The sequence below is a fragment of the Opisthocomus hoazin genome, chromosome 14 (genome assembly GCF_030867145.1).
Source record: "Opisthocomus hoazin isolate bOpiHoa1 chromosome 14, bOpiHoa1.hap1, whole genome shotgun sequence".
NCBI classification, from domain to species: Eukaryota; Metazoa; Chordata; class Aves; order Opisthocomiformes; family Opisthocomidae; genus Opisthocomus; species Opisthocomus hoazin.
In genome coordinates this window covers 11282397-11309589 of record NC_134427.1, presented here as the reverse complement: position 1 = coordinate 11309589, position 27193 = coordinate 11282397, and the positions used below count along the sequence as shown (strand labels likewise).

At 48.7% G+C, this 27193-nt stretch overlaps 2 protein-coding genes across 10 annotated transcripts; both read right to left on the bottom strand.

Moving 5' to 3' along the window:
- Positions 1 to 104: 104 nt before the first annotated feature.
- On the bottom strand, positions 105 to 13808 carry LOC104335717 (rho-related GTP-binding protein RhoG). 5 transcript variants are annotated; one of them, XM_075435498.1, is made up of 5 exons: positions 13729 to 13807; positions 10112 to 10167; positions 7484 to 7528; positions 6344 to 6414; positions 105 to 4490 (listed from the first exon to the last, which is right to left on the bottom strand). In XM_075435498.1, exon 5 carries the CDS (start codon positions 4467 to 4469, stop codon positions 3894 to 3896), a length of 576 nt encoding a protein of 191 aa, XP_075291613.1. In that variant the 5' UTR covers positions 4470 to 4490; positions 6344 to 6414; positions 7484 to 7528; positions 10112 to 10167; positions 13729 to 13807; the 3' UTR covers positions 105 to 3893. The 5 variants fall into 5 exon arrangements, with proteins under 5 accessions (XP_075291613.1, XP_075291612.1, XP_075291614.1 ...); XM_075435497.1 differs by lacking the exon at positions 6344 to 6414; XM_075435499.1 differs by lacking the exons at positions 6344 to 6414; positions 10112 to 10167 and having other exon boundaries at positions 13729 to 13799.
- A 692-nt stretch (positions 13809 to 14500) lies between these two features.
- On the bottom strand, positions 14501 to 21817 carry ITGB1BP2 (integrin subunit beta 1 binding protein 2). Of its 5 annotated transcripts, none has more exons than XM_075435773.1 (11): positions 21306 to 21816; positions 21031 to 21080; positions 20884 to 20940; positions 20123 to 20271; positions 19861 to 20000; positions 19535 to 19593; positions 18529 to 18599; positions 18184 to 18286; positions 16708 to 16830; positions 16202 to 16264; positions 14501 to 14915 (listed from the first exon to the last, which is right to left on the bottom strand). In XM_075435773.1, exons 1-11 carry the CDS (start codon positions 21367 to 21369, stop codon positions 14664 to 14666), a joined length of 1131 nt encoding a protein of 376 aa, XP_075291888.1. In that variant the 5' UTR covers positions 21370 to 21816; the 3' UTR covers positions 14501 to 14663. The 5 variants fall into 5 exon arrangements, with proteins under 5 accessions (XP_075291888.1, XP_075291890.1, XP_075291891.1 ...); XM_075435775.1 differs by having other exon boundaries at positions 16708 to 16827; positions 21306 to 21814; XM_075435776.1 differs by having other exon boundaries at positions 19861 to 19973; positions 21306 to 21814.
- Between the last annotated feature and the right edge of the window lie 5376 nt (positions 21818 to 27193).

The following is a 27193-nucleotide window of genomic DNA, read 5'->3' as shown; positions in this document are numbered from 1 at the left end:
GGAAAATCGTTTATTGCATTTCAGAAACGGGGACTGGCTTTCCAGAGGAAAGAGCTACGCTGAGAAGAGGTGCGTTACAAACAGCAGAGTGAGTTAATACGAGAGCCAGAGAGATGCGGAAAGGTTTATTACAACTTAATTCCACATAATTTAAAAAAAAAAAATTCCTTTAAAACTGTTAGCTGTAATACAAATTCTTTTGTAGTATAAAATCAAGTTGCCAGTGTATGTATCAGTACCACACTTCAGAGTCTTGGGCTCCCGCTGCTGGCAGGCACTCCACTCCCCACAGCCCAGCTGGGGCCAGAGCCCCACGCGATCCGTCCGCTCTGCAGGTCAGCCCAGGCAGCACCGAGGGTTCTTCAGGGCAAGGTTCTGCGCTCCAAGACAAAGCACGGCGAGGCTCTTCTAGTTTGAATTTCACAGAAATAGCTACAGCTGTAAACTGGAGAAAGCACTTACACATCTAAGCGCGCCTCATGACATCCTCCAGACACAGTCCATCAACTGCTCAGCTCCTTGCGGATGGCTTCAGCTATGCTTAAAAAAAACACTTCGGTATTTCAGAAATCATTCGCAAATTGAAAAATTAACATCGATCTCTTCACAGAAAGTCTCTTCCGTGAATTCAGACACACACACTGCATTTCTATTCAGTAACAAACTGAGGAATCTTGAACAGTTTGGGAAACCCGCACAACTTAACCCAGGTTTTCTGATCTCCTGAAAACAGAAAAAATCCAGCCATGGGATTGCATGAAGTCTGTATTTGTTACCTGCCCACAGGAGAAAAAAAAACAACCAACCACCCACAAACACATATGGGAGGAACAGAATGGATTGTAGACTGAAGCACTGGACTACTTACAATAAAACGCACAAAGAATTGTAGGGTGAAATAAAAAAGTAAGATCACAAACTGAGAATGCCCACTGAACGGAAAAGCTCAACAGATCCGTGCGCTCCCGACGTTCATTCTCATGAAAACCAGAGGCCAGAGGAAACCAGTTGTCAGCCCACAGGACTTTTGCTCCTGGCAGAAAGCGACAGAAATACAAGGCATCTAAATGACTATTAATAAGGTACTCCAAAGTCAGTTAAAAGTTTTTGATGGTGTTCAAAGTTCACTTTCTGCTCATTTTCATCACTATCGTGTTACTCTCCTCAGTACTGTTGTGCAATCCATTCATTAAGTCATTTAGATGGGGAAAAAGTGTTCTAGCATAATGTAATCAGTAATGTAATCAATTTAAATTAATTGATTAAGTAGTTGAATTTTATCTCACCATACTATCTTCCAGTTAACACCAGGATGGCTGCTCCATGAGCCTCCAGAAACGGGGGGGGGGTGTGCAATATACTTGCTCACAGGATTTCTTCTCCACAAAATTGTTGTAATCCAGTTAGGAATAACCACAAAAGATGCAGAACTAAAAGATTTCAGTATGTAAAAAAGTAAAAAATTTTTTTAAAACAGTAGTTGCTTCAATACCAAATTGCGAATATACGCAGCAAAAAAGAGGTGCCTGTTGTTGAAATTAAAAGTCTGTGTAAGAGCAGTCCAAACATACCACAAACTTTTTAAACTACATCTCTGAATAAAGCCAAGGTTATGGGCTTGCACCAGGGTAACTACACAGTTGGTTTAGGCCTGACCAGCATTAAAAAAAAAACAACACGTGCACTGGCTTAAATAAATACATTTTAAACATGATAAACTCTATTTACGCAGTTACTAAAATTTACCTACAGAAAATAATCTTGAATTACAAGGCAGAGAGTTAATTGCTGCCTGCAAGTCAAGCCCACACTAAAGGCCTACTACTAAAGTAAAGACAGAACGTGGTGAGTAGAGGTTACGTCACGGAAATACTCCTACACCTTCACAGCCTACAGGGCACTGCGGTGGAAGCCACATCTGGAACAGCACTTCTACAAGTGCAAAAGATGCAAAGACACTCCAGGCAATGGCACTTGGTGAAGAAAAAATATGCAGAGTCTCTAGGCTTCTGCAGATATCATGCATAATGGGTGTTCTGGTGTTGCCTGCGATCAGGCAGCGTTTGGAACTCAGTGTTGGTTCACTAGCCACGCACACCAGTATTTGGATTAACTGCAGTTTGTAATCTATGGGTTGCAGTTTGCTAAAGCAGTACCAGTACGAGCATACCTCAGATATACAAAAATTGCAGTTAGCATCAGCCTCAGTTACACCAGCTGAAGAAAGGCACATCCTCTGCAGAGAGGGGAATCAGGGCACAAACACAAATGTTTCTACCCACCTGGTATTTTCACCCATATGAGATAAAGCAAGGTCAAATCAACACAAGATCCCTAACAACCTTGTTTATATAATTTTCTGTTATCTTGCTGAAATGAGGCTTTTTTCTGCCCAGGGTATACACCAGTGCAGTTCTGCATGTGTGGGCATCACAAGAAAGCAAGTTCTGAATTACCAATTGAGGCTGCATCCGGACAAAGACAGCACTGTCAACCTCAGACAACAAAGCCCAGTCCAGCACCACTGGTTTCACACAAAGTATCTTTGAAGCATGCTGCTTTCATACCACCAAGCTGTAAGGTTAAGTCTAAGGAAGGTTTCATGCACTCACTCCTCAGCTGGTCCTGGAATCACACATAAAGAACAGTGCACATCATAAAAATAAAAGCCAGCTGCTACTCACTAGAGCTGCTGAAGCAAGTTAAAAAGTACTTAAATAGAACTTCAGTTAAAAGAGTTTTATAATAGCTGATCACCTAGTAGAGAAAACTGCCCAGGCAAACCTATCCAGTGACTGGCTAACCATTACAAATTTAACTGAAACCATCAGTGAGCTGGCAGGAACAAACTAGGGTTCCCTGTTCCTGCAAAAAGAACCTCCAAATTTTCTGTCAGTGTTCTCCCAGAAAAACAATAAAGGAGTTTGCTGTAAAAATCTCAAGTGGTGGCCCCAAGAACATTAATAAGTGAAACAATGAACTCCTCAAGAGCAAACGAGCTGCTATCAGTCTCTGGGATTCATCAAAGGGATCACACTGAAAAATCTCGTTTTGAGAAGTGTGATCCCAACTACCTCAGCCAGTCCAAGTATGTAACTGTTAACTTTATTCTCAGGGTGCAAAGTCTCTTCGGAGAGTGAAATAAAAACTCAGTTTAGAAGATTATGGAAGACTTGCATCTTACTCTTCCACCTCTTCAATTCAAAAGTATGAAAATCACTCATTTGAGTGACTCATCGTTACCCTAAGTTCCTTACATAAGGAGAAATCAGCTCCTGCTTCTATTAATAAAATCATTTGCAAGTGTTCCCTGGGTCTTGCTCATTGCATTAAAATGCCTTATGCTAACTCTTCATATAAACAATCACAATTCACTATAAAGTGAATCTCAGTAATATTTCAGGCATTTTTGCATGTAAACAAATTGTTTTCAAGGTTTAAATTGACAAAACAACTGGACAACCAGACTTCTGTTTGTAAAATAAAATCAGTAAATAAGGGATGGGAAAGCAGCAGCTACACTTCAAGCAAAGTTATCAAAATTTGTGCTTTTCAGCAAATCTAGTAACTGATGGTTACCTAGTAAAGAAGTCTGGCTTCAAAGAAGTCCCTTCATTTGTTTTCCTGCACTAAATAAGGACATAAGCCAACTGATCCCTGGAGAAGCTGGAGACTGGAACTTTTAGAAATAAAGTAGAATTTGACCTCTCGGAAAAAAAAACCCTGTTCTGTTTCAGTTTCCCTGAAGCAATAAGACTGCAAGAATATTCGTTCCATAAACCATTTCTGCTTAGAGCTGTTAGTGCAAGATGCAAATTTTCAATTTAACTCATTAAAGAGCCCTCCAAGATTCTAGTCAATATTCAACTTCAAACATCCATCACCCAAGGTAACTACAATAAGACACATTTTCTTGTGTTCTTCTTTGTCACAGGATACAGAACTGCACGCACAGCTTCAGCAAACACCTCCCGAACACCCTCCTGATTCAACGCTGAGCACTCCAAATATTTGACTGCTCCAATTTGTTTAGCCAGTGAAGTCCCCTGCTGCGGGGTAGTGGGAGCCAAGCTTTGCTCCTTCAATTTTTTAACTGTTTCCAGGTCATTTCTCAAGTCTCTCTTCGTGCCTACTAAAAGAATGGGAACATTTGGACAGTGATGAGAAACTTCAGGATGCCATTTGTGCCTCACATTTGCATAGGAAGAGGGGCTACCGATGGAGAAACAGATGACGAACACATTGGTTTGAGGATATGAGAGCGTGCGCAGGCGGTCATACTCCTCCTGGCCTGCAGTGTCCCAGAGATTCAGGCTAACTGTCCGGCCATCAACAGTCATTTGGGCACTGTAGTTGTCAAACACAGTAGGGATGTACTCTTCTGGGAAGGCATTGGTGGTATAGCTGATGAGAAGACACGTTTTTCCCACAGCACCATCTCCAACAACGACGCACTTTATAGTCTGCATTCTTTACCCAAAAACAAAGTCCTGCACAAAGCAAGCAAAACAGTTAGGAAAAGCACACTCATTGGCAGTCATTTTAAAGGTAAGCTTTAGCAAGTGTTTCGAATATTGCTAACAACTTCTTATCACAGCTAGACACATTCAGCATCTTGGAAGCCATTATTAAGAGCTCACAGGCTAGAAAGACAATAGTGAAACGGAGATGCAAAGATTGAGAGCTCGGTGACAACTGGCGGCATTCCAACCATGTAAGTACAAATTAGCCAAATTCCCACAGTCTTGCCTTACTGCCAGACAGTTTCCCACAGGCAAAGGGACAAGTCCTTAAAGGTACCTGTATGTGGAAAAGGATCATGACTTCAGACCTAGTAACAAGGTCCTCTGTCATTTGTAGTTCACACACCCCCTCCAAGAGTCACACTTCTCATCTACATAGTCTACTGCCTGAACAGTTTACCACAAAGAAAGGTCCAGAAATTATGTAATAAACCAAGATATCCATTGCTGGAGTGCACTGCTACTGTTTACTGTAATAATTCACTCAACTCAGGATCAATCAGACCTCAAGAAACTGCATTATTTAGAGGACACCAGATAAAAGGTTCAGAAAGCAGCACATACAAGAAAAGCTATTCTTTGAAATATAACTAGCCATAGTACCCAGATTAGAATACATAAAGATTTTTTCTAAAGAAGCCAAGAACACATTATTCTCACTAAGCAGTGACAGAACAAGCAGAACTTAACAGGCTTGAGCTGCAATAAAAAAAGCTTATACTTAGAAAAATACATGCTGTGAAAGATCTGCAGTCAAACAGCCTTCCTAGGCAGACCGGGGAATTGTTACAGGACGCATACGACACTTCAGAGGCTTCCCTATCCCTTTCTTGCTATGTTAAGAGTAGATTTGACAAGAAATGGATATAGCCTAAAACTCCATTAACTCTAAACTTTCACCACATCAACAGCGTGAACTTTGAAAATAGCATGGAACAACTACAAGCAGTCATTTGTTGTACATTTGTTGTATACTGGAGCTTCCACTGCTAGCCTGAACAAGAAGGAACTTGCATCTGCCTTCTTACCCAAATGCCTTTGAGGTACTATCAGTAATTCTCAACTTGCAACCAGCAGCAAATACACTGCTTCAAACAGAAGAAACAAATAGTAGGAGGAACTATATTGCATATTCCAGGAAGATCACAGCTCACCATCAAAGCAGCAAAGGGAACATACCAAAATGAGCAATGGTGAAGTACTTCACTTATAAAGGTCATGAAACCCCCTCCCTCCAACTTCCTCTCACGACCATCCAAACAAATCAACAACTTATTACCATTTTGACAAAATCTTTATCTATATCCACATACTGCTGTCTTCCCACTGACAGCACATGATTCTCCTGTACTAAGTGAAAACAGACTACCTTAAGCTTTGGCACAAAGCTGAAGCAGGCAACTCGAGTGGCATCAACTGCGGTCACTACAACATACAGAGCTTAACGAAGTATTAATGCATGTACACATGCACTATTGAAAACCAATCAGCTGTGTGAAGCAGTGCAGAAACCTTGCTCCAGAAAGACCCAGCAGGACATTGGAGGGAAAGAATTTGGAGGAAAACAAGTAGAAGGAAGATGCAAAAGCAGTTTATCCTTTTTTAAAATGGCAGAAATTACATTTCTAAAACAACATGAATCACCTGAAATGAAATCTGGCAAGTACTTCTGAACTTTGGCAGAAAAGCACACACGTGAGTTTCATCATACATCAAAAAAATCAGCCATCTCGTTTCAAGGCTCCAGTCAAATGTAAAGAGAGATGTGCATACAACTGCATATCGTAAAGGTAATCAGTAAAATTAAGAACAGCACCAACCAGCAAACACTGACAGCAGGACTGCATATACTATGCCAGAACAGTTGCACCAAGATTTTCATTTAACAGGGCTGGGGGAGGGGGGAAAAAAAAAAAGAAAAAAAGAAAAAAAATAAGTAAGTTCTGTCAAATTAGAGGCTTAGAAACATTTCCTGCATTTTGCAAAGCCCAAAGTTGAAACCACTTTTAATATAAAATTACTTAAAATATCAGAAATTAAACGCTTTTAACATTACTATTAATAGGCTGAACACTGTTACTGGCAGCACACAATACAACATCTTAGTTCTGAACACAAAGGGTCTAAGTGCTACAAGCAGACAGTGACAGAAGAGTGGATGTATTTCAATACCATAACACTTCTACCTGAAGATATAACTCACTGTTCTAGTCTCTACTGCTGCTCTCCCTGTAAGGAGATCACTACCTGCTTCAAGATGCTACCACGCTCTCTCCAGCAGCGAGGCTGCCTTCAGATGTTTCCAAACCCTGTTTCCCCATCCCACTCAGACAGCACACCAACTCCTCAGCTGCAACCACACACTGAAAAAGGGTGAGGAGTTGTTTCATCCAGTTTACTGAGTAGCACCACAATCAACTGTGGTGACACAACAAAGCCAGTGGCAGCATATGGTGGGAATGATCACAGGGGAGTAACACCATGCGCTGCAGTTGCTGCCACAGCATCACTGAACAGCAGCACAGAGAGCAGGGTGTAAAGCTTATTTCTGCGTTTACTTCCAACCACTGCAGTACTAAAGATACTGTGCCACAAACCTTAGTGGTGACCAACAATTCTAGAGCAAAAGCTTTTTCTTCCAAATTAACTACCTATGCAACAGACTGCTATTTTGATCAGTCAATAAGTGACATCACAGAGATGGCAGAACCAAGTCAGTTGGATACATGCAATAAAAACTCAACTATAGCAACAAAAGTCTCACAGAGAACAAGATACACACAGTCTTTTATATGCCTAGTTCCTAGTTTCTAAAACAAATCGCAAAGACTTGCAAACATATATGTTAACATATTTTAAAGACACACAACCCACGAGCTCCCCCAAATGCTTACACCTCTATGCATTTCTGCCCAGAGCTTTTCACAGAAAGACAGGGTATCCCAGAATTGCAGCCCTACCTGCACACACGAGGCACTGGTATCTGGAGGGTCATCACACCAATACTGTAAGACAATACAGGCAGTTTCATATATTGGTAAACCACAAAGCCAAGTGTATCCCGTACCGTCAGCAGCTAAAATAGCTTCATTCAACCCAATTTAAAAATTCTAATTAAAGTGTTACCCAAAGATTACTTTGTTGGGGCTTTAAGAGGTCACTAGAGCTTTCAATTCAGAGAATAGTAGTAAGGTAACAAAAAAGTCTGGAACACGAATGCTTTTTCACAGCATTAATATCTTGAATTACCTGACTAACGTTTGGATTCTAGAAGAGCAACATTTGCAATAGAAAATAACTCCATGCCAACATGCCAAAGCATCAGGTAAAGTATGAACTACACAAATACAATTAAAGAGCTTGTAGGCTTTTAGTCCTTCTCTGCAGGGCTCCTTTAAAGCAGAGTGTCTCACCTGAAAGGAATCATGTTTGGCATATGCAATACAGAAAAACACACACACACCAGGATACCCATGATTTAGTACTGAAACACAAATTTTAGAGAAATTAATTTTAAAGAAGAGTAGAAAGAAGCTCCTACACTCCAGAAACCTGTATGTTGTGAGCAGGTGTAGTTTGGTTAAATATTTATATATGGAAGACAAAAGTTTTTTTGATTTAAGCCACAACCAAGCAAACAATATTACCTGCTTTAGGCCTTTTTTATTAAATCTACATATTGCTTTCTTCAAAATGTATAAAGCCTCTATTTATTTTTTCTTGTAAACAATCGGCCTGACAATAAAACTCTCGTAAGATAGCAAGAAGCTGGCGTTCAAATTTGCATGGAAAATTCTTTTTATTTTTCCAGCACCCTTGAACTTGGCACTGCATGCTATTTGAATATAAATATATGCTGAAAAAAACGTACTCCAAAACCAAAATTACCAAACATTACCAAGAGCAGGAAAATTGGTTTAGGGTTTGTTTGGGGGTTTTTTGGTGAGCTTCAAAAGAATGTTGGGGGAAAATTTAGAGAGAAGAACTCCACATACATATTACAACAGGTATTAAGAACTGAAAAAGAGAAAAATACAGATTAACACATCAACACATCAAAAACAAGACTTAGAATATAGAAACAGAAAGCTGGGCACAGCTTCAAAGCCAAGTTTAAAGGTTACTCGGCAAGAGAAGGGAGTGAACGGAAAGTCCAAAGTAGTGAGATGCAATTCAAGTTGCTTAGTCCTGCCAGAGAAACGACTTTTGTTACAGTTAAGGTGGAAGATCATCAGAACATAAGAGTTTGAGCAGTTACAGCAGAATGGGAATAATTTTCAAAGAAAAAAAAAACCAAACCCAACCACCAATGTTGTGCAAAAATACTTAGACGAGAGTTATTTCTATCTTGTCCATCAGTGCCTCTGAATTAGAAAACTAGCAATCCTGTCTGAGTTAGCTTCCATCTCAGAAGATGCTGCAAACTCTGCCTTTGCTGCCTGCACACCTGGCACTTCCTTTGGAATGTGCAAGATTTCAATCGACATGTTGAGACACTGTCTGGTGAGCTGCTCCCTTTCTGACCTAATTACATATATTGTGGTATCATTAACACCGACAGCTTGCTGTCCTTTAACCCAGCCGGACATTTGCTGGGGAATTCACTACTTGGATTCCACTCCTCCTCCCCACAAAGCTAGCATAAATGAAATCACAGAATAATTTCATGTTACATCAAAATTTATTTGTGGAAGAGAAAAACCATCTACATCTTCACTTTAATACTCCTGAAGGAAAGTTCCCTGTCTGCTGAGAGAAGGGAGTAAATAGTGACAGAAAACAGAGAGGAAACACGAACCTGAATTATTCTGGGGCTTTCTAGATTTATGCTTTTTATACTTCCTGCATTTCAAAAAATTCTTGGCAGAGGAACTACTTTCTAGCAGGATATGTCTCTGCTCTTGCTACATTAACATCGATGCCTTTTTGTTAGGTGGGTTTTAGCCTTGATATTGGTCTTCAACAACCTCATTTTCACAGAGCTTGTCAGGTCTTCTGTATCTCTCTTTCCAGTTTCGGAAATTGTTTGCCATTTTGGCCAACAATGAGCAGAAAATGCACTAGTTCAGCCGAAATCACCTGTACTGAGCTGTGTCATTCTCTACAGCCATCACCTTTGATCAATCCCTCCCTGTTTTGCAGGCTCAGAAGTCTGATCCTGCTTTATCAGGAGCAAGCAGAAGTTAAGAAATCTAAATGACTTAATTGTCATCTTTCAGTAACAAAAACTAGATCAGAGATTATTACTTTGTCTGCCCGATATGTGAAGTCAAGCAGCAACACAACAACGAATCGGGTGGATAAGGCAGTTCTAAGTATATCCTACCATCCTCACCCATGCAAAGGAGTTAAAAGATTTCTCACGTGCACCGCTTTGACACCAGACCTGACAGCAAAAAGAAAAGGGCTTTCAGCAATTTAATCAAGACTGTGTTACTATTCCACCACAGCTCAGCTTACTCACCACTGTTTTAGGCAAGCACCAAATGAATGGACAAGTGCCAGATTTCAGAATGAGTGCCAAGAAAGAGTAAAAAAGTTAAATAGGAGACCTCATCTCTAATACCCTTCAGCAATGAATGACCTACTTGGACTTCTCGGTGCCTTTCAAAGTTTTCACACCGCTTTCTGTCCTGCCATTTACCTGCAAGAGAAACAAAACACACAGCAACAGCCTGAGTGGCAGAAGAGGGGTAAAAAATCAACAAGCCAAGCCAGATTTCAGCAGCACAGAAGGAACTGTGCAGTCCACAGCCCAGTGCTCCACATGAACAGCAGAATCAAGGAAGCTCACTTTCTGCAGAGCTCTGCCTGGAGGTTCAGCTCCCATGCCTACATTACTGATGCCTAACAAGAGTGCAATTTTCACTGGGTGTTCCCTCAGTGTGAATGCTAGAAAGGCCTTACTCCTTTTGGCACAAAAAGTTGTTTCAAGGAAATAAACCACCCAAACCTTTTATATAAGGTTTTTAAAACCTCTACACGTCAAATTAGGCTGAAATTGGTTTATCGATCTGAAGATTTTTTTTGCACTGATGAAACACACATAAGCTTTACCACATAAGCAGTATTTCTTAGGGACCCACAGTGAAAACAGAGTGGTCTGCATGAGGTTAGTTGGGCACCTCAACCACGAAAATCTCAGTCCATCAACACTCTTACTACAGGCACTCATACTCCATATTTATAAGAGAGCAATGATATTGGTGACCAAATATCAGTGACCTTAAGTTGTATGAAGCCAAGATTATGTTTACTGGATAATTATTTCCACGGGCCATTAGAAACAAACTCATGAAACAGCTACACAGCTGTGAAATAACACTACACCACGGTGCAGGTGCACAGTCATACAGGAAATAAAAAGTAGGACTTCAGTAGATATCTGAATCCCCAGCATGTGAATGTGACATGTATCCTGCCATAACCAAAAGCTGCAGAGTATTACACTTGATTTTTCCTCTTGCAACCGCATGCAGAAGCATGGATTCTTCAAGACAGGTACCCTTCACAATTTACTTCAGCACAAGCCACCCTGATGCACATCAAGGGTGAGCACAGTAAGGGTGTAAGACTAGGAGCCAGGACTGAACGGTTCTGTGCCCAGACCCACTACACACCTCCTGGGTGATACAAGCAACTTCCAGAGGTCTCAAGTATCACAATCGGTTCATAAAAAGTGAATTACCTATGTCCTTCCTACCTTTTATAGATTCTGGCAAAGCCTTATTCATTACTGTTGGCTAAACAAAAAAAAAACCCAGTACCTCAGACATGAGGTTCTGTGAACAGGCACATTAAGTACATTGCAGGATGAATGATAAATCCAGTTAAAGCATCCTTGATTCCTATTTGAGGTAGGGAAAAAAACCCTGTTAGTCTATCTTCCTATGAGTTTTTGTCACCTGGCATTCATTGGCACTCTAAATGCTCTTTATTTTTAAGAAAAGTTGCAACAAAGCCACTGCTGTATTTGAAGGGCAATGGGTATACCAGGAAAAATCTAAGCTTTTTCCTCTAGAAAAAAGCCCATACATGCTTTTCGTTCTCTTGATTTCTCCTCCTCTGCCCCCATATTTCTCAGGGAGGGGGGGGGGGGGGGGGGGGGAAGTGTAAAAAAGGCAAATAAAATCGCACTTCACCAATCAGTAACATTTTCCAACAGTGTCTTTAAATAGTTTTGATATGATTAAAACACAAGTTAAAGCGTGCACTCAGTCTGTATTGTGCACTACAACACTGCAGTATTTGCCAGTCTCATTTGCATCAAGTACTGGAGTTCTAAAAAGCGAGCAGAAGTTACCAGGAGCAAGGAGTCTCTCAGCAGTCTGTCAGATTTACACATGCAGGCACAGGAAAGTGGAAAAACAAAAACAAAAAAAAAAAAAAAACCACATCACAAAAACACCTCCTTTTAAAGGTATGGATCTTTACCTGATATTAAATTGTGTGAGAACACTTTGGACTCCAAAAGGATCCCGGCCTCATTGTGTAAGCAAATCAAAATGCTTATTCAGTTTCCTCCTACTAATTGCAAACTGCATATTTCATTGTTTTTCCAAGATCTCTGTAGAGCTCCTTCTAAGAAGAACATTCAGAAGTATCCTTTTTTTTATGGAAATAGTAAGCTAAAATGCCATATTTGCCTCATAAGCTTAAGTTCCCTACAGAAAAACTTGTGTGCAGCTGAACACTGGCAAACCAGCCAAACAGAGCCTTCATGCTATGTATTTTACATTTGACACAGAAGAGAGGGTCATTTTTTTTAAATCAAAAACTAAGCTTGGGACAAAGAGCACACAGCTAATGTTGCTGGCATAAGGAGCACTGCACTCCAGTGCAAGACACATATTGCAAGCACAGGGTACACATAAAGAATAAAAGCATTTAACGCTTTTTTATAACTCAGAGTAAATATGATAGGAATCACAAGTGTTTATAAAGAGTAAACGGATACTGTCTATTCATTGGTTCTTTCAAAAAAAGAAAAAAGAACAAAGTGACACCAAATTAAACCAGAAAGAGGGAGGTTCAGAACAAATAAAAGGTAGCCTTACTTTTTACGGTTTGAGGTTAAGCTAGGAATTCCTCAGTAGAGGATGTTACAAACCCTGGCAGTTTACAGGACTCAAGAATAGAACCGTTAAGCTTACGAAACAGAGCTCTGTAGGGGCTGCAAAAGGAGACAAAACCCATGACTCCTGAAACCCCTCAGCACTCAGAATATATTATGCCACTGCCTCGCTCTACTCCTCCTGAGAGAACAACCTGACAGTTTTTAGAGAGCAGGTCAAACACAACCACTCTTACGTACCCCTGCAAAACAGAATCCGCTCTCAGCAGTGAGACAAGAGACCTTTCGAAAGGCAAACTCATCACAGGCACAACCTGTTGTTGTACCTGCTGGGTCCGGAGGTCGCCTTGATGTGTCACCGTAGTCCTAACGTGGATTAGCATCAGCCCGACCCTAGAACCGCCCAGCCCAACACTCGGGACACTGCGGAGGAGGGGAGAGCAGGACCTGCCCACGGGGCCATTCCCTCTTCCCGCACAGCCCTGAGCGAGAAACGTGAGCAGAGAAAAGCTTGTTCCAAAACACCCCCTACGCCCGCGGCATCCCCGGGGCCCCCGCTGAGCACCTTCACCTACACAAACGCCGCCGCGTGCGGAAGCCGGGACCGGCATCAACCTCCGGAAACCGAGGGAAGCAGCCGGCCCCGCGGCTGGGGGCTGATGGCCTCGCCGCTCCCAAGCTCGCCCTTCCCTCCGGGGCTGCTGCCCCAGCCGGGCAGGTGCCGCGGGGCCGCGGGCAGCGCACGAGCTACCTCCGCCAAGGAGGAAACCGCGACCGCCGCAGCTCCCAGCCCGGGAGAGGCCGGCCCCGGGCCGCCGCCCCACCAGCAGCGAGGGTGGCGGCGGCCGGACGCGAGGGATCTTCCTCCCCAGCGCGCCGCCTGCCCGGGCCTCCGCCCGCGCCTCCGCCCTCCGGCAGCGCGGAGGCAACACGCCCGCAGACGCACGGGGCGCCCGGGGCCACGGAGGCCGCTGTCCCGCCGTCGGGCCCGCGGCCGCCGCACCTCAGCTCAGCTCACCCCACGGCCCCTGGGGGCCCCGCTGAGGGTCGCGCCACCGCGCGCGGGGAGCCCGGGGCGCCGCCCGCCCTCGCGCACCGGCACCGCGCCCCCGCCGCGCGCCCCGCGCTCACCTCCCGCGCCGCCGGCGGCCGCTGCTCCCGGGGCGGCGGCGGACCCTCGACCCGGCCGCACCCCGGCGCCCGCCCCTGCCGCCGCCGCGCGCACGCGCCCCACGCCCGCCGCGCGCACGCGCCCTCTGCTCCGCCGCCGCCCCCCGAGGGCCCGCCAGGGGGCGCCGCCGCGGGGCTCCGCGGCCCCTCCCGGAGCAGCGAGCGACGGGCCGGCGGGGCGGGGCCGGCGGGGCGGGGCCGGCGCCTGCCGTCGGATTTGAATGCTTGAATATTTTACTACAGTTGACAAATGGCGCGTGTCGCCCTCCACTCCTCTTCCCAGCGCTGGGAGGTGATTCACAGCGAAACCCCCTCGGATTTCCCCCGCCTCCGCATCTCCCGTCCCGTGCTCGGCAACGACCTCTCACACCCCGGTAGTTTCATGCCCATAAAGATCTTCGCAGGGGGTGATGTCAGGTCCCCGTGGGTAGCGATGACATTTCCCTCGTGCCCGCAGTCGCCGTCTCCCTCTTCACACCTCCGGGCCCAGCTGCCCTTCCCCTCCGCGGAGGGTGGGGGTGGCTGGCGCAGGGGGCCGAGCTGCCCTGGGGCTCTGCACCCCCAGGAAGGCCCAGGTCAGGGGCACCGGGCGATGAGACCTGGCCCAGGCACAGGCTGCCTCAGGTGCGGACAAGGGGGCTCCTCCCGCTGTCCTGCCCCGGCCGGGCACGGGACGGATGGCAGAGTTGAGCCTGCTGATATTTCTTAGGCACCTGTCAGGAATCTCAGAGTATAACCTTTGCTCTGGGTTTTTATTACTTGCCCCTTCTGACGGGGGGAGGTGGCATGCTGCAGCCTGCACGAGGCTCTGGGCTAGGTCTGCTCCTCTGGAGCTGGTGGCAAGGCCCGCGGCAGCTCAGGAGCCAGCGAAGTTCAGCTGCTGGAGCACTTGACTGTCAGTTGCTCGATGTTCCCATCTCCAACTCCTCGTCATCCTCCTCTGACCAGCTCAAGCTGTCATCTGAGTGCTCCACCTGCGCTGCCCCGGGCTCCTCGGCCTTGGCAGCCTCCTCCTCTTGCTTGCCACAGGATTGCGGCCTGCTTTGAGGGAGCTCCAGCCTGGCCCAGGAGCCAGGGCTGGCTTTGCAAAGCATGATCTCCACCTTGGTAGGGACCATGCTCACAAAGCTCTTCTCTATTTCAATGACCTAGAGAGGGAAAGGCGCAGTGAGCTGGGGGGGGGGCCGCGCAGGCAGCATGCATTCATCCTTCCCCTTACTGGCAGAGCCCTGCCAGAGGAGAGAGGAGACATCTCCTCTCCTTGTGTGCCAGGAGACAGAGCAGGATAAAACCCGGGCTCCAGCTGAGCTTCATGGTGCTACGTCTAAGCAGCACGGCAGTGCTGGTGCAGAGCTCAAGAGAGCTCGGCTAGCTGCGCCCACACGCATGGCTGCGGTACCGCACGCTCCGCATGGCAGCGAGCTGCGCTGAGCCACAGGCACACCCACACCCAGCAGCACACTCTGCTGCCCGCAGGCACAGGCAGCACGCACCAGAAATGCCAGCAAGAAATGCACGTGCAAATCTGCGAGTCTCACTGCTCCTCCCCAGCCGGGAAGCAGCTGAGAAATCAGAGGGAGTCTCCATTGACACCGCTGCCTGCCTACAGGCACAGCAGGATTGTGGGGGGAGACAGGGACCTGCTGGGCCAAAGACCCTTTGAGGCCGTATGGTACCAGTGCAGAACGCCTACAGAGCTGGCAGCGACATCCAGCTCTGTTCATAGTCCAGAATTCATTGGTGCAGACGCATGGAGCCTCCAAAGCACCCTCCTTACAACCCCTAAGGGATTTGCTAGCAGAGATGGCTAGAAGTGCCAGTACCTGGGAGACCTGGCTCCCAGACGATCCCAACAACAGCAAGCCAGAGCTGTGGCAGTGTTTATAAGAGAACAGCCAGGGTAGTGCACAGCAGTCAGATGGGCACCAAGCCCAGGCACAGGCCTGCGGTTGCTACCACTATGGGATCAATAGAGAAATCTGAATTTCCCCATCAATCATTGCTGCTATAGAAGACTGGAGCTGTGGAGATAAACGGGTCCTCTCTGCTGTGACAGCCGTGGTGGACCTGTGCTCTCCACCAGACTTCGAGAGCTGGCAGTGAATCACACCAAGGGAAGGACTGTTCCACAGATGCGCCAGCTGGGGAAAAGACAGCGTCCCAGGCGGACACAGCATTTCTATGTGATAATACAGTCAAACTCTGCCTCATGCTCCATGCATAGGAAGGACTGTGCAGAAATCAAAGCAACAACCATTCTGCTGCTTTTTCAAAAGTCTGAGAATCCTGACTATGCAGAGAGAAATTTTGCTTACAGGGAGACTGTGTTTGGGGCTGCAAACGCTCCTCTGAGAGCACAGGCTGCCTCACAGAATTGTAGCCCAGCCCCATGCAGACTACTGGGATAGGGAAATCCAAATAAAAAGGATCTTACCCCCCAGAGATCCAGTTCTGCCTGGAAAACCTTATTCCCTTCAAAGATGACGTAAACCTCAAGCTGAAAGATCAAAAGAAAATTACCTGAGTTGGTAGCACAGCACTACCAGAGCTCTTCCCCTGTAGTGCAGCTGCCTTCCAGCACCATAACACATCCCACGTCCTGGTTCCGGTGTAACAGTCTGGCTATCCCCTCGGCTCCCAATTTCATCCCTTTCAGAGCATGTTGGGTTCACCTCTGCCACCAGTCAAGGGATTCAAGACCAGGAAAGCCACCTGCTGAGGCTGAAAGCCACTGAGCCAGAGTGGCTAGGCAGGTGCTGCTGCAGCAGCAGAGCCGCTGGGCGCTCAGCGCAGGGATGGCAGGTCGGCAGTGCCAACCCCAGCTGCAGCAACAGACTAAACAGGCCAAAGAGAACCAGGCACCCAGCCAACTCCTGGCTCATCAACATCAGATGCCATGAAAGCTCGCATCCCCAGCCCAGCTCTGCCGGCCCCACTCACCACGGTGCGGTTGGCTTTCACGCTGCAGAGGGCGGGCAGAGGGTTCTTGGCATAGACCGTCACCACCACCTGGCTGCCGGTTTGGTGCCAGTCCTGCCGGCACGACACTGCCTTCTTGTCCTGCTGGGGAGAGGAACCCATCACAGCAGAGCATCTAGCCCAAGGACACCCCAAACAGACGGCATGTCTGTGCCAGAGGATGCTCCTTTGCACATCTCTGTGGAGCACCGGCTGAGGTCGGCGTCAGCTAAGCAAGATCGAACCCTGCCTTTTGTGCAGGTTTTTGAGGGGAGTTGGTTCATGGGAAGGTGGGCAGCCCCTGCCAGGCTGCTCCATGCAACATGGGTCATCTGTGATGTGCTTGGGGTAGCTTCAGAAGGATGTTTTAAGACCAGAGCCATTCCCTTCAAGAGTTCAAGAGTTACTCTGCTGTGCACAGGCTCATAGGCGCTGGGCACAGTCAGGAAACTCGATCTGGAGTGCAGTGCAGGGGCTGTTACTGGACATGGATCATGACACCATGTTAAATGTGGGAGACAGATGAGACCCAGCTGGCCACATTTCACCCTTCTCCCATAGGACCCCTGCCTTGTCTGTGCCACAGACAGCTTTGGCCCCACCAGGCGTTTCTGAGCATCACCAGGAGACAGAACCCCTGGAGCCCTCAGCGCTTCCAGCCAAAGAAACACCTCAGGAGGAATCCCAGCCCCAGCCTTAGGTGACAATTAGCTCAAAGCATCTGCACCACAACATCACAGTTCATTCACTGCAGTCTCCTTTACATCCACTATATGTTTTCTGCTCCAGGACAAAAATCAGACTGGACTCAGAGGCAGCGCTGACTCAGAGGACATAATGCACTTTCAGAGATATCCTGGGCCACTTTGGTGCAAATTTCCCAGCTCAAGCTTGTTTCCTGCCAAGAGCTTTCCTGTGAAAACTTTCACACACACACAATATTGGGAACTGGGATCTTCTCCCCATTGCCCTGCCACAACACCATGTCGCTACATAGATGACATCCCTTCTGGGAAGCAGTTGCAGAGGGAAAGCTTCGTTAAAACCCAATTCAGTCATCTGCAGTCATCTGTCAAAACTTTTGGGGGCTTTTTTGCAAGGCTTTTCCTGTGCTCAGTTGCCTGTCCCTGCCCTGTGTGGCAGCCTGCAGCGCTGGTTAAGCCGTGCCTGGGGCCAGCTCTGGCCTCATTCATCTTCCTATTGCACATCTGCCCATTGGTTGTGAGAGCTGACATGTTTTGTGAAGGCTGGTGCAGCATTTTAAACAGCAGATGGTGAAGGTTAGGCATTCAAACCCTGTGCAGTCATCTGTTGGCAATTATGAAAATTAAGAGAATTAAATGCAGAAATCCATGTGAATGCAGAGTGTGTGAGTCCTTCCCTTGAAGTAGCACTCGTTGGGTGCCAGTAACAGCACTTTGCTCACACAGGAGTTGCCCTCACCACGAGCCCCCTTACCCTCTTCCCTGCCCAGCAGTGCCTCCCGCTGCTGCAGCCCGTCTGCTCCAGGAAGGCGCTGAAGTCTGTCGTTTTGACTCCACAGCAGCTCCAGTACTTCATCCTGGGGAGAGCAGAGGGACCTGAGTGGGGAGCGCCCACGGGAGCAGGAGAGGGACCACAGCAGGCTTCGGGGTGGCCGGGGAGAGGGGCCCAGACCCAGCAACTCCCCTGCCCGCCTGTCACCCAGGGAGGTGTCACTTGTGACTGCACCGGCCGTGCTGCTGAGGCCACGCAACCTTGCGATGCGGCACTTTGAGCCCTCATCAGGGTCAGTTTGCTCATCAGTAAAGGGTTGTTTCTTACCCCTCATGGAAGACAGGAGCACCAGGATGGAAAGTACAAACCTCTGTGTTGCTTTCTGGGCCCTGGTAGATCTGTGGAGTGAGAAGCAGAGGAAAGTTTTGGCTGTGCCTCTAGCACAGCACAGAATGGCACAGCCAGGTGTCTGCCCATTGGTGCCCATCCCTGCACAGGGCACAGCATGATGCCCAACATCACCCTTTCACAGGGTCCAGCATCTCTGAGGACTCACTCTGGGACTATGCCTGGCCAGCAGCTCAGCACTGGTCCCTGCTCTCTGCCAGCAGGACAGCCACCTCGGCCTCACCAGAACCCCAGTGTCATCCTTGAAACCCTGGCAGCAGCCCTGCCGTATGCCCTCTCCCAAACACAGTCTGGTCCCAGCCCGGGGCTGGGCAGCACTGGGACTGTGGGCAAGTTTGGACACCACAGAAACTCACTCCGAGGTGCAAGGGGCCATTTGCCCATCCTGTCCCTTCCTCTCCTTTCCAGTGCACGTCAGTCTCATGTCCTCACCCACTTCCCACCTTTTCTTCCCTGCTCGCTCCCCTCTCTGCTGCTTTCCACACATGCTGGCCCTCCCGCAGCTTGGAGGCAGGCAGATAGTCCTACACAAGGTGGCCTTGGGGCAAGATAGAAAGTGGGCTGTGCTGCTTTAATTAAATACAGGTGGGAATTACTCCACATGCATTTTACCTGTGTTCCCATATCCTGAATATGTGCTACATTTCATTGCAAGCCATTAGCAGCAGTGAAACGCATATGTACCACCAGTCCAGGAATCTACAATCCTCTTGCAGGAACATGGCTGGGAGGTGACAGAGGCAGCTGCTCTAGGGACAGGATGAGCAGGAGCATACAGAGCCAATGGGCACTGCCACCTCCCACCCGCGCAGCACCCTGCCCCGCACCCGGTGGCAGCCAGGAGACGAGCCCCCGCGCCAGACCCGTGATGCTCACAGCCACGTGGCGCAGACCATGCAATGATGGGACCCTGCCGGGTACTCACCGCCTTGCAGGCTGCATTCTTGCAGGTGGTGCCAGCCCTCACCTGCGCAGCCACCTCCCCTGTGAGAGCAACACAGCTTCACCCTGGAGCACATGCTGCCCGTACCTGCCCCCAAACCGTCCCCGCAGCCCCACCGCCAGCTCCCCAGCTTAGCACGAGTGGCCCCTGAGCACAGCCCATTGCAACACGCCTCCGAGACACAGCTCCGTGGGTTTGCAGGTGGCTGAGCATGCAGCACCCACCACCCTGCGCTGAATCTGCCATGCAAAACCCCACGTTGAACTTGCCACGTGCAACCCCGCTGCCATGCATCAGCTTGTCACTACCTGCGCAACTGCCCTCAGGTGCCTCGGCCTTGGAGGACAGGTTCAGTTTCTCCAGTGCCTGCTCCAGAGACCTGGATACTTTAATTGGCAGCAGTTGTCTTGGCTCATCAGAGCTGGGAAACGACAGCAGCAAAGGCCAACTGTTTTGGGGTTTTTTTTTTGCAATTTAAGTGTCATTGCCTCTCCTGAGGAAGCAGCAGGGCAGGACATGTGCAGAAGAAGCGGCACAGCAGGGCGAAACTGTTAGCTGAGCCCATCTCACCTTGGTCTTTCCCGCTGCATCTTCTCAGCTGATTTTGGTCCTTGGATGATGAGCTCTTCCATCGGTTTGGCCTTCAACTTATCTGAGGTCTCCTCTTGTCTGAAAGGTTCAGGGGGCTTCTCCTTGCTGTGAAACCCCTTTGTGCATCCCTGAGCAGCAGAGGCAAACCTGATGCCTGCTTTGCCCTCACTAACGTGGTGGCTGCTTCCAGACCCTGTGAGTTTCTGTGCTCTGGTGGCTCCATGTCCTGCAGAGACGGGCTTTGACCCTGCAGCTGAGTCCGCAGGGATTTGACCCTGCATCTGCAGGGATTCCCAGGGACAAGATGGTGTGGCAGCCTCACACTCGGCCATGGCAGACAGGTTTCAGATCTGCTGCACCCCAGCCTGGCAGCTGAAGGGCCACAAGAGTTTTCCCCCAAGTCCCCGGGCCTCTGCTGCCTCCTTCCACCGCGCACCCCCCCCCCCCGCTGACCGCTCAGACATTCACAGCTGTGCTGGCGCTTCTGGCATTTGTGTTCATCCTGCAGGATCCCGGTGGAGGATCCCAGCCCCCTCTGGCACCCTTCTCCTGGAGTGCCTGCCCTGCACTTTGGGAGCAGCACCCTTGCTTGCAGGCTCCTTGGAAGCTGATAGGAAATCCCCAGCTGGCAGGGCAAAGGGGGCAGCCTTGGTGTGCGGTGGGGACGGGACAGGACAGAACAGGGCAAGGAGAAGAGGACAGAGGAGCAGAGGGTACATTTGGGATGATGGCTCACCCACCTTTATGGAGAGGAACTCGGAGAAGTCTGTGGTGCGTTTCTTGCAACAAGACCAGCCCTAGGCACCGGGAGGTGACAGACTGGTCAGGTGTGGGCAATGCTGCCAAGTCCCTCCTGCAGCTGCAGCCCCGGCTCCCACCCCACTCACCTTAAGGGCATCATGGAAGATGGGGACACCTGGGTGATACAGGCAGGAACCTGGAAAAGGAATTTCATCAGGCAGAACCTTTCAGGAGGAGCAATCCTGCCCACCAGCCACTCGTGATGCCTCACAGCTCCTGAGCCGGCTCCTGCCATGTGGGCTGCCTGTGCTGAGCTCGGCTCAGCCCTGCTTGCAGCTCAGGCTGTGGCATGGCAGCATGGCTGCAGACCGGGACAGCAGCACGCATTCCAGCTGGGTGCAAGACAGACAAGCCCACTTACCCTTGGCGTTGTGCTCAGGATCAAACCTCTTCCCGCAGCCCTTGTTGTAGCACAGCAACGCCATAGCTTGGGCGTACTCGTGGCAGCCTTCACTCTTTCCACAAAAATATCATCAATCTAATCCCTGTCCGTGATCCCGCCTCTGCTTCTCCGCAGTTTCTAGCCCAGGCGCCGGGAGGTGGCTTTGCCTATCTTTGGAGGCAGCTGGAGGAGGTGGCTGGTAACCGGAGAGCGGGCCAAAGATGGACATAGCAGCTCAGCAGCTGACGGGACCCTGCGTCCACGGTATCTCAAGAGGCATTTCTGTCCTGCCCCTGTGCCTGGCAGAGGGAATGGGTGCTGCACGGTGGCTCTGCATCTGGGGTGGGCAGAGGACTTCCCAGCGCCTGTTGTCCTGCCAGCATCCAGCATGGAGGCATCAGCATTACCCTGGTGCTCATGCTCGGCTCAGGGCAAGCTGCAACTCCTCTTGACCAGCTGCTCTCAGTTTCTTTAGCACATGTAGAAGCAGCTGAAAGTTTCCTGCAAAAGAAGGGAAGATGCTTCCTAGAGTCCCACAGCAAAACCTGTGCTGATCTCCCCCAGCCCCAAAAGGCATGACCATCTGCTAGACAGAGGCACCAGCAGACCAAAGCAGTGCATGTGGACAAGACATCCTTCAATGCAGAGTCTTGTGCAGATGAAATCTGTCCCCTGGAATATCATTGTCATTACAGAAGAAGAGCATGTAAAATGTTATGTGGACCCCCCTGTACCCAGGAGGGGATTGCTTGGACTCCCTACTCCTATTCTGGGACTCCAGGGTTTTCCTCTACAGACAGGAAATCCTCTTGAGATCAAAGGTTTTATTTAGTTCCTATAAGCATCTAAAACAAATATTTTCTTCTTGTTGTTCCTATTTGAAGACAGCTGTTTCCCGGGTGCCGCCCTGACCTACCGGAGCACACGCCCCTGCAGACCGTTTCCACTCAGGAACTGGGTTTGACATAAACCACTGGCACTATCAGACAGCCCAAAGGGCATGTCCTGCAGGCAGCAGCTGCCCAGGCAGTCCGCTTGGGAGGGGTACCCACAGAGTCTGCCGTGGCTCATGAAACCCCATCCCTGTCCCACGATGCTTGTTTAACCTCCTTGATCCCCCTACAACAGCCTGCAGGATCTGCTGTGACCCCAAGGGGATCTCCAAAGTCCAGAGTTAGGATGAACCCTTGCCAAAATTCTGGAGCTCACCAGGGAGAAGACTCCAGACTCATTTCACACTGCCCTGCTGCTCCACCTCCAGCTAAGTTCTGCCATCCGCACCTTGAGATGCCCCAGCCAGCAGCTATTCCTTGTCATCTTATTAGCAAGGAAGATGGCCCTGCTGGACGGGAGGACACGTATCACCATAACACCTCCTTATACCTGGGTAGCCTGTGTATAAACCCACATCCAACCCAAAAGCTAGGAGGGAAACATAAGGGCACTGGGGAACCATCACACCAGCACAAGCCACGTGGCTTCAAGCTGATACCTCCCTCGAAGGACTGCAGTGCCTCAAGATACAATAAATGACCCAATGATCCCAAAGGTGAGTAAAAAACCGCTGCTGGCATCCACACCCTCTGCTCAGGCGGGAGAGATCACTCAGGACCCGGGAAGCTGGGCAGAGTCCTATGATGGGGGAATTTGTAGTCCTGGGGTCTCAGCAGATCTATAAGGTTTCAGATCTCCTTGTCCTTTCTGCAAGCTGTCAACAAGGCTGCAGCTGTCACCATCCCCGTGCCAGAGAGAATCTGGGGCTCAGGTTACCTCGCACGTGTCAGAGGAAAGGCCAAGAGGATGCTGTGGCTGACCTGCACACTGAGGCTCATCGCAGAGGGAGCAGCAGGTAGCTGGGGGGGGCCACGGCCAAGCAGAGCCCCCTCAGCACCCGAGGAGCAGCAGCAGGCAGTCGAGAGCATACAGCGGCAATGCTCTGCCCTGCCCTTGCTCCTCTGCTGCACCGCTGCAACAGTCTGCAGGGAACAAGGTGGCTTGAAACACAGAACCCACTGGGAACATAGCACTGTGACATACAGTAAATTGCTGTGTCCACCGCTCCTGGCCCAAGGGGAGGCTCCCCAGGAAGAACAAGGTGAGGGGGTGCAGTCTGGGAGACAGACACAAGACATCCACCATGAAACAGAGATGAGCTCCAGGGGAACCGCTCAGTCAGCCACCAGCGGACTCCAGGCCTGCTAGAGCTGGTGCTTTGAAAATTAGGGAAAAAGAGGACATGAGGCTCAGGTGATGGAAAAGAACCTGCTGCACAGCACATCCATCACGCAGCCTCTAGTTTGAAGCTGTGGTTTCTGGCAGTTGCATTTGGGCTACTCAGCTGTGCTGCTGAGTCTGGCCCTCCTCCAGGGCAAAGCTCCAAGTAAAACAGGAGTCACCATGCGAGCCGGCCGAGCAGGGACAGTCGTGACCAATACCTTTGAAACAGCTTGCAAGGAATGGGCCAGGTGAGAATTAAAAAGAAAGTCTGTTTGCTTTATGTGTGCTTAATTTGATATATACAGAACAAAAAGGAGGTAGAAAAAAAAGGACCAAATGATTCTCAAACCCAGCTTGATGTGTTTGCCCTTGAATGATCAAGATCAGTGTAAAACAGCCCCCCAGGGCCCTGGGGAGAACATGCAGGATGTCTCAGAGAGAAACCCAGCTCACCCCCGCCCCTCTGGTCATTTGGGATGCTCTGTGGAGCGTGGGGTAGCAGGAAGGGCGTGCATTTCTACAGCACAGAGTAGTTCCTCCATACAAAGGGCTGGTCAGGAGAAACAAAATCCCTGACAAACATATCACTGCTATGTGTGCTACACAAAGCTAGCAGGTAGGATTCACATTCTAGTTATTTTGGAAATAAAATCTTCCCCATAAGAATATGTGCTGAGCAACTCTACAACAGAAGTTCTGCGCAGCCGCTCTTCTTCTCACAGCACTGCTCAGGGGTTACGTACTGGCTGTTGTCCAAGAGGTCTGCGCTGACTGTACTCAACAGCTCGGAAAACAAGTTTGAAAAAGACCAGAAAACCATCAGAAACGGGGATGTGGGCAGCCTACATCTCTCCATTTAAGAACATCACCCTTCCACAGCTTGGGTTTATTACAGGGATATTGCCCCACACTCTGGTCTCACTGAACAATTACACCTTCAAACACCTGCCCAGCTGGATGGGGTTTTATCCCTGTAGTTCAGGCAGTATCTTGGCTCCCAGAGAGCATTTAGTCTCCTCAGAGCTGAGCTGCTAAAGAATCCCATGCACTCCGGTGCTCACTCTGAAAATGCATGTGCTGTTCCTCATCAAAAAAGCGCACTTCGGTCCTCAACAGGAACCAGTCCAAAAAGAAGAGTTCAGTCTACTCCTAAGACTCAGCTTTCTTGTCATTAGCTGGCATCCGTCACAAAAACCTGCTGCCCAAAATAGCCTGATCTGGCAGGGACCACGAGGTTTCACAGGTTTTCCTTTGAAGGGTCCTGTTGCCTTAACACATGGTCACTACGAGTTCAGGTAGAGCAGAGTGGCCAGGCTGCAGTAAGGAAGAGTGTCCCAAAGGCAGTGTTGTGCCTGGCTGAGCTCCCTGCTTTTTTCTTCTCCTTTTGGCTACCTCTGGCACTCAGGTTACTCCCCAGGCAGACAGGCAGGCACCCAAGCCACGACCGAGACAGCAGAGGGAATGATGGCTCCTCTCAGCAAGGCAACGGGAAATCACATTTTCCTTCTTTGAGCTCCCAAAGGTAGCTCAGTGGAGAAGTACTTCAGCATATTCCACCACTTGCAGCTCTGTATGATAAAGGACAGCTTCTAGTGAGATGCGCTATGCCAGGAAAAAAAGGAAACGTTTGTCTGCTGCTTTAGTGTGACAAAATTATCCAGGTACCAGTTGGATTTTTCAGATTTATCTGTGATTCTTGCAAATGCAGTCACTGCTGTTTAAGGGGAAGCTGCATAAAGCACAAGCTGTAACTTCTGAAGCCCACAAACGACAGGGGTTTAAAGCTAAAAGCAAAGCGGTAAGAACCAGACTGCTCATCAGGCCTTGGCCTGATATGAACTGATACTGCATAAACCGATTTTAAACAAGCTGATCAGATGTGACAGCAAAAGGCAAGGGTGTCTCTTCATGATAGTCAAAATACTTCATCAGTCTGTAACTACATAACAGGCAGCAATCTGGAAAAACACGCAGAGGAAAGCATCCCCTCCTGCGCACTGGCTGAACCTCCGCTCAGCCCAGCAGCGCTTGTGCAGAGGCCAGCCTCTGCAGCTGCACTCACTGCCTCGCCCAAGCAGTGCGAGCACCAACAGCAAAACCCAAAGTGCTTCAACAGACTCCAGCGTCTGGAAGTGCTCCGGGGTGAGGCAGCCTTGTTTGCCTTTAAAGCTTCTGCACTACAAACAGCGCCTGCTGCATGCCCCTGCAAACCTCACTAACGGTTTGCTTTACAATTTCCTTACTACAACCTCAGTCACAGGTTTTCACTCTCCCCATGATTTTACACACCCTGTTAATATATCCCTTTTCTCTCAGGGAAAGGCAGTAACCAGACCCATCCTCATCTTACACCTGAATAGAACCGAGGCAGCAGAGTACTGCTGAACGCTTGAGCTCTGCTGTTTCTCTAAGGCAGCGACTTCTCTTTTGGCTGCTCACTACCAACCAAGCCAGCTGACCCATGGGCAGAACATGCGACAATACAGACGGTGCAACTTCACAGTTTGTCCTCCTATTTCACACTTCGGAATTAAACAATGTACTTACCAAACACTCGTGGCATTAGTGAATGTCTGCCAGCCATGTTCCAGACACAAGCCACAAGAACAAATGCATCCTCTCCACAAGGCAACAGAAAGCTAATCAGCATTCTTATTATTCTCAACTTATTTGAGATTTTGCAGTATTTAGCTATCCTAGAAAATGTGCCAGGTGAAAAACATCACCAAACTCTTTATATTGTACCTACAGGTAAGTCACAACCCCCTGATAATCACCATTAAATACCGTATCAAAAAAGGTGGCCCCAATGCTGCAGGAGGGTGTTGCGCCACCCAACACAAAGTCCTGTGGAAAACGAAACAAAGCAAGCAAAAGAAACGAGCATCAGCTGCAGTCTCTCATCAGTACAGCTTCCTACCAACCATCCCATTCCAGGCTAATTATAAGCCATCAAACAACAGGGGTAAACCAGTAAAACCTCCACAGTGATGATTTGATCTTTCTCTACTTACAGAGTACCTACAGGATGAAACCCTAATTTTTTAAGGTTATTGCCGTGGTCACATTAGGCATCTGAACATGTTTTCATCGTCTCTATTATTTCACAAGTCTGTAAGACAGCTGCTTACACTCTTAGGCTATAACTCTTCCTCCCTCCCTTCCTCACCTAAATTTCTTTCTAAGCTCCCCCCCTCTGCTCCACTCTCCCCAGTCTCAAGAGCTTCAGTGCAAGAACACAACTCACAGAAGGCTCCTGTCCCTACAGATTCCCTCACATATTACACCAGATAAAGCATTACTGTTCTCACTGACAGTTACGAGTCCTCCGCTTCGTGCCCCAGCACAGTTCAGAGCTCTGCAGGAAGGTCTGCATCCCAGCCAGAGGCAACTGCAACACAGGGCAGAGACAGACAGACGACTCTGTACTATGCCGATGAGACACGAACTGAACTCCACGCTCCCAGCGACACACAAACAAGTCTTGCGTCTCTCTTCTCAGCATCCACAACACAGACGCATCCTCAGTGCAACATGAGCTCCCTTATTGTATTCTGAAACGCTGAAGTCTCACTCCAACACACAAATAAAACTTGTTCTGTGACAAGGAGAACTTTCAGAAAATTCTCAGGGGTCAAACACCCTCTTTA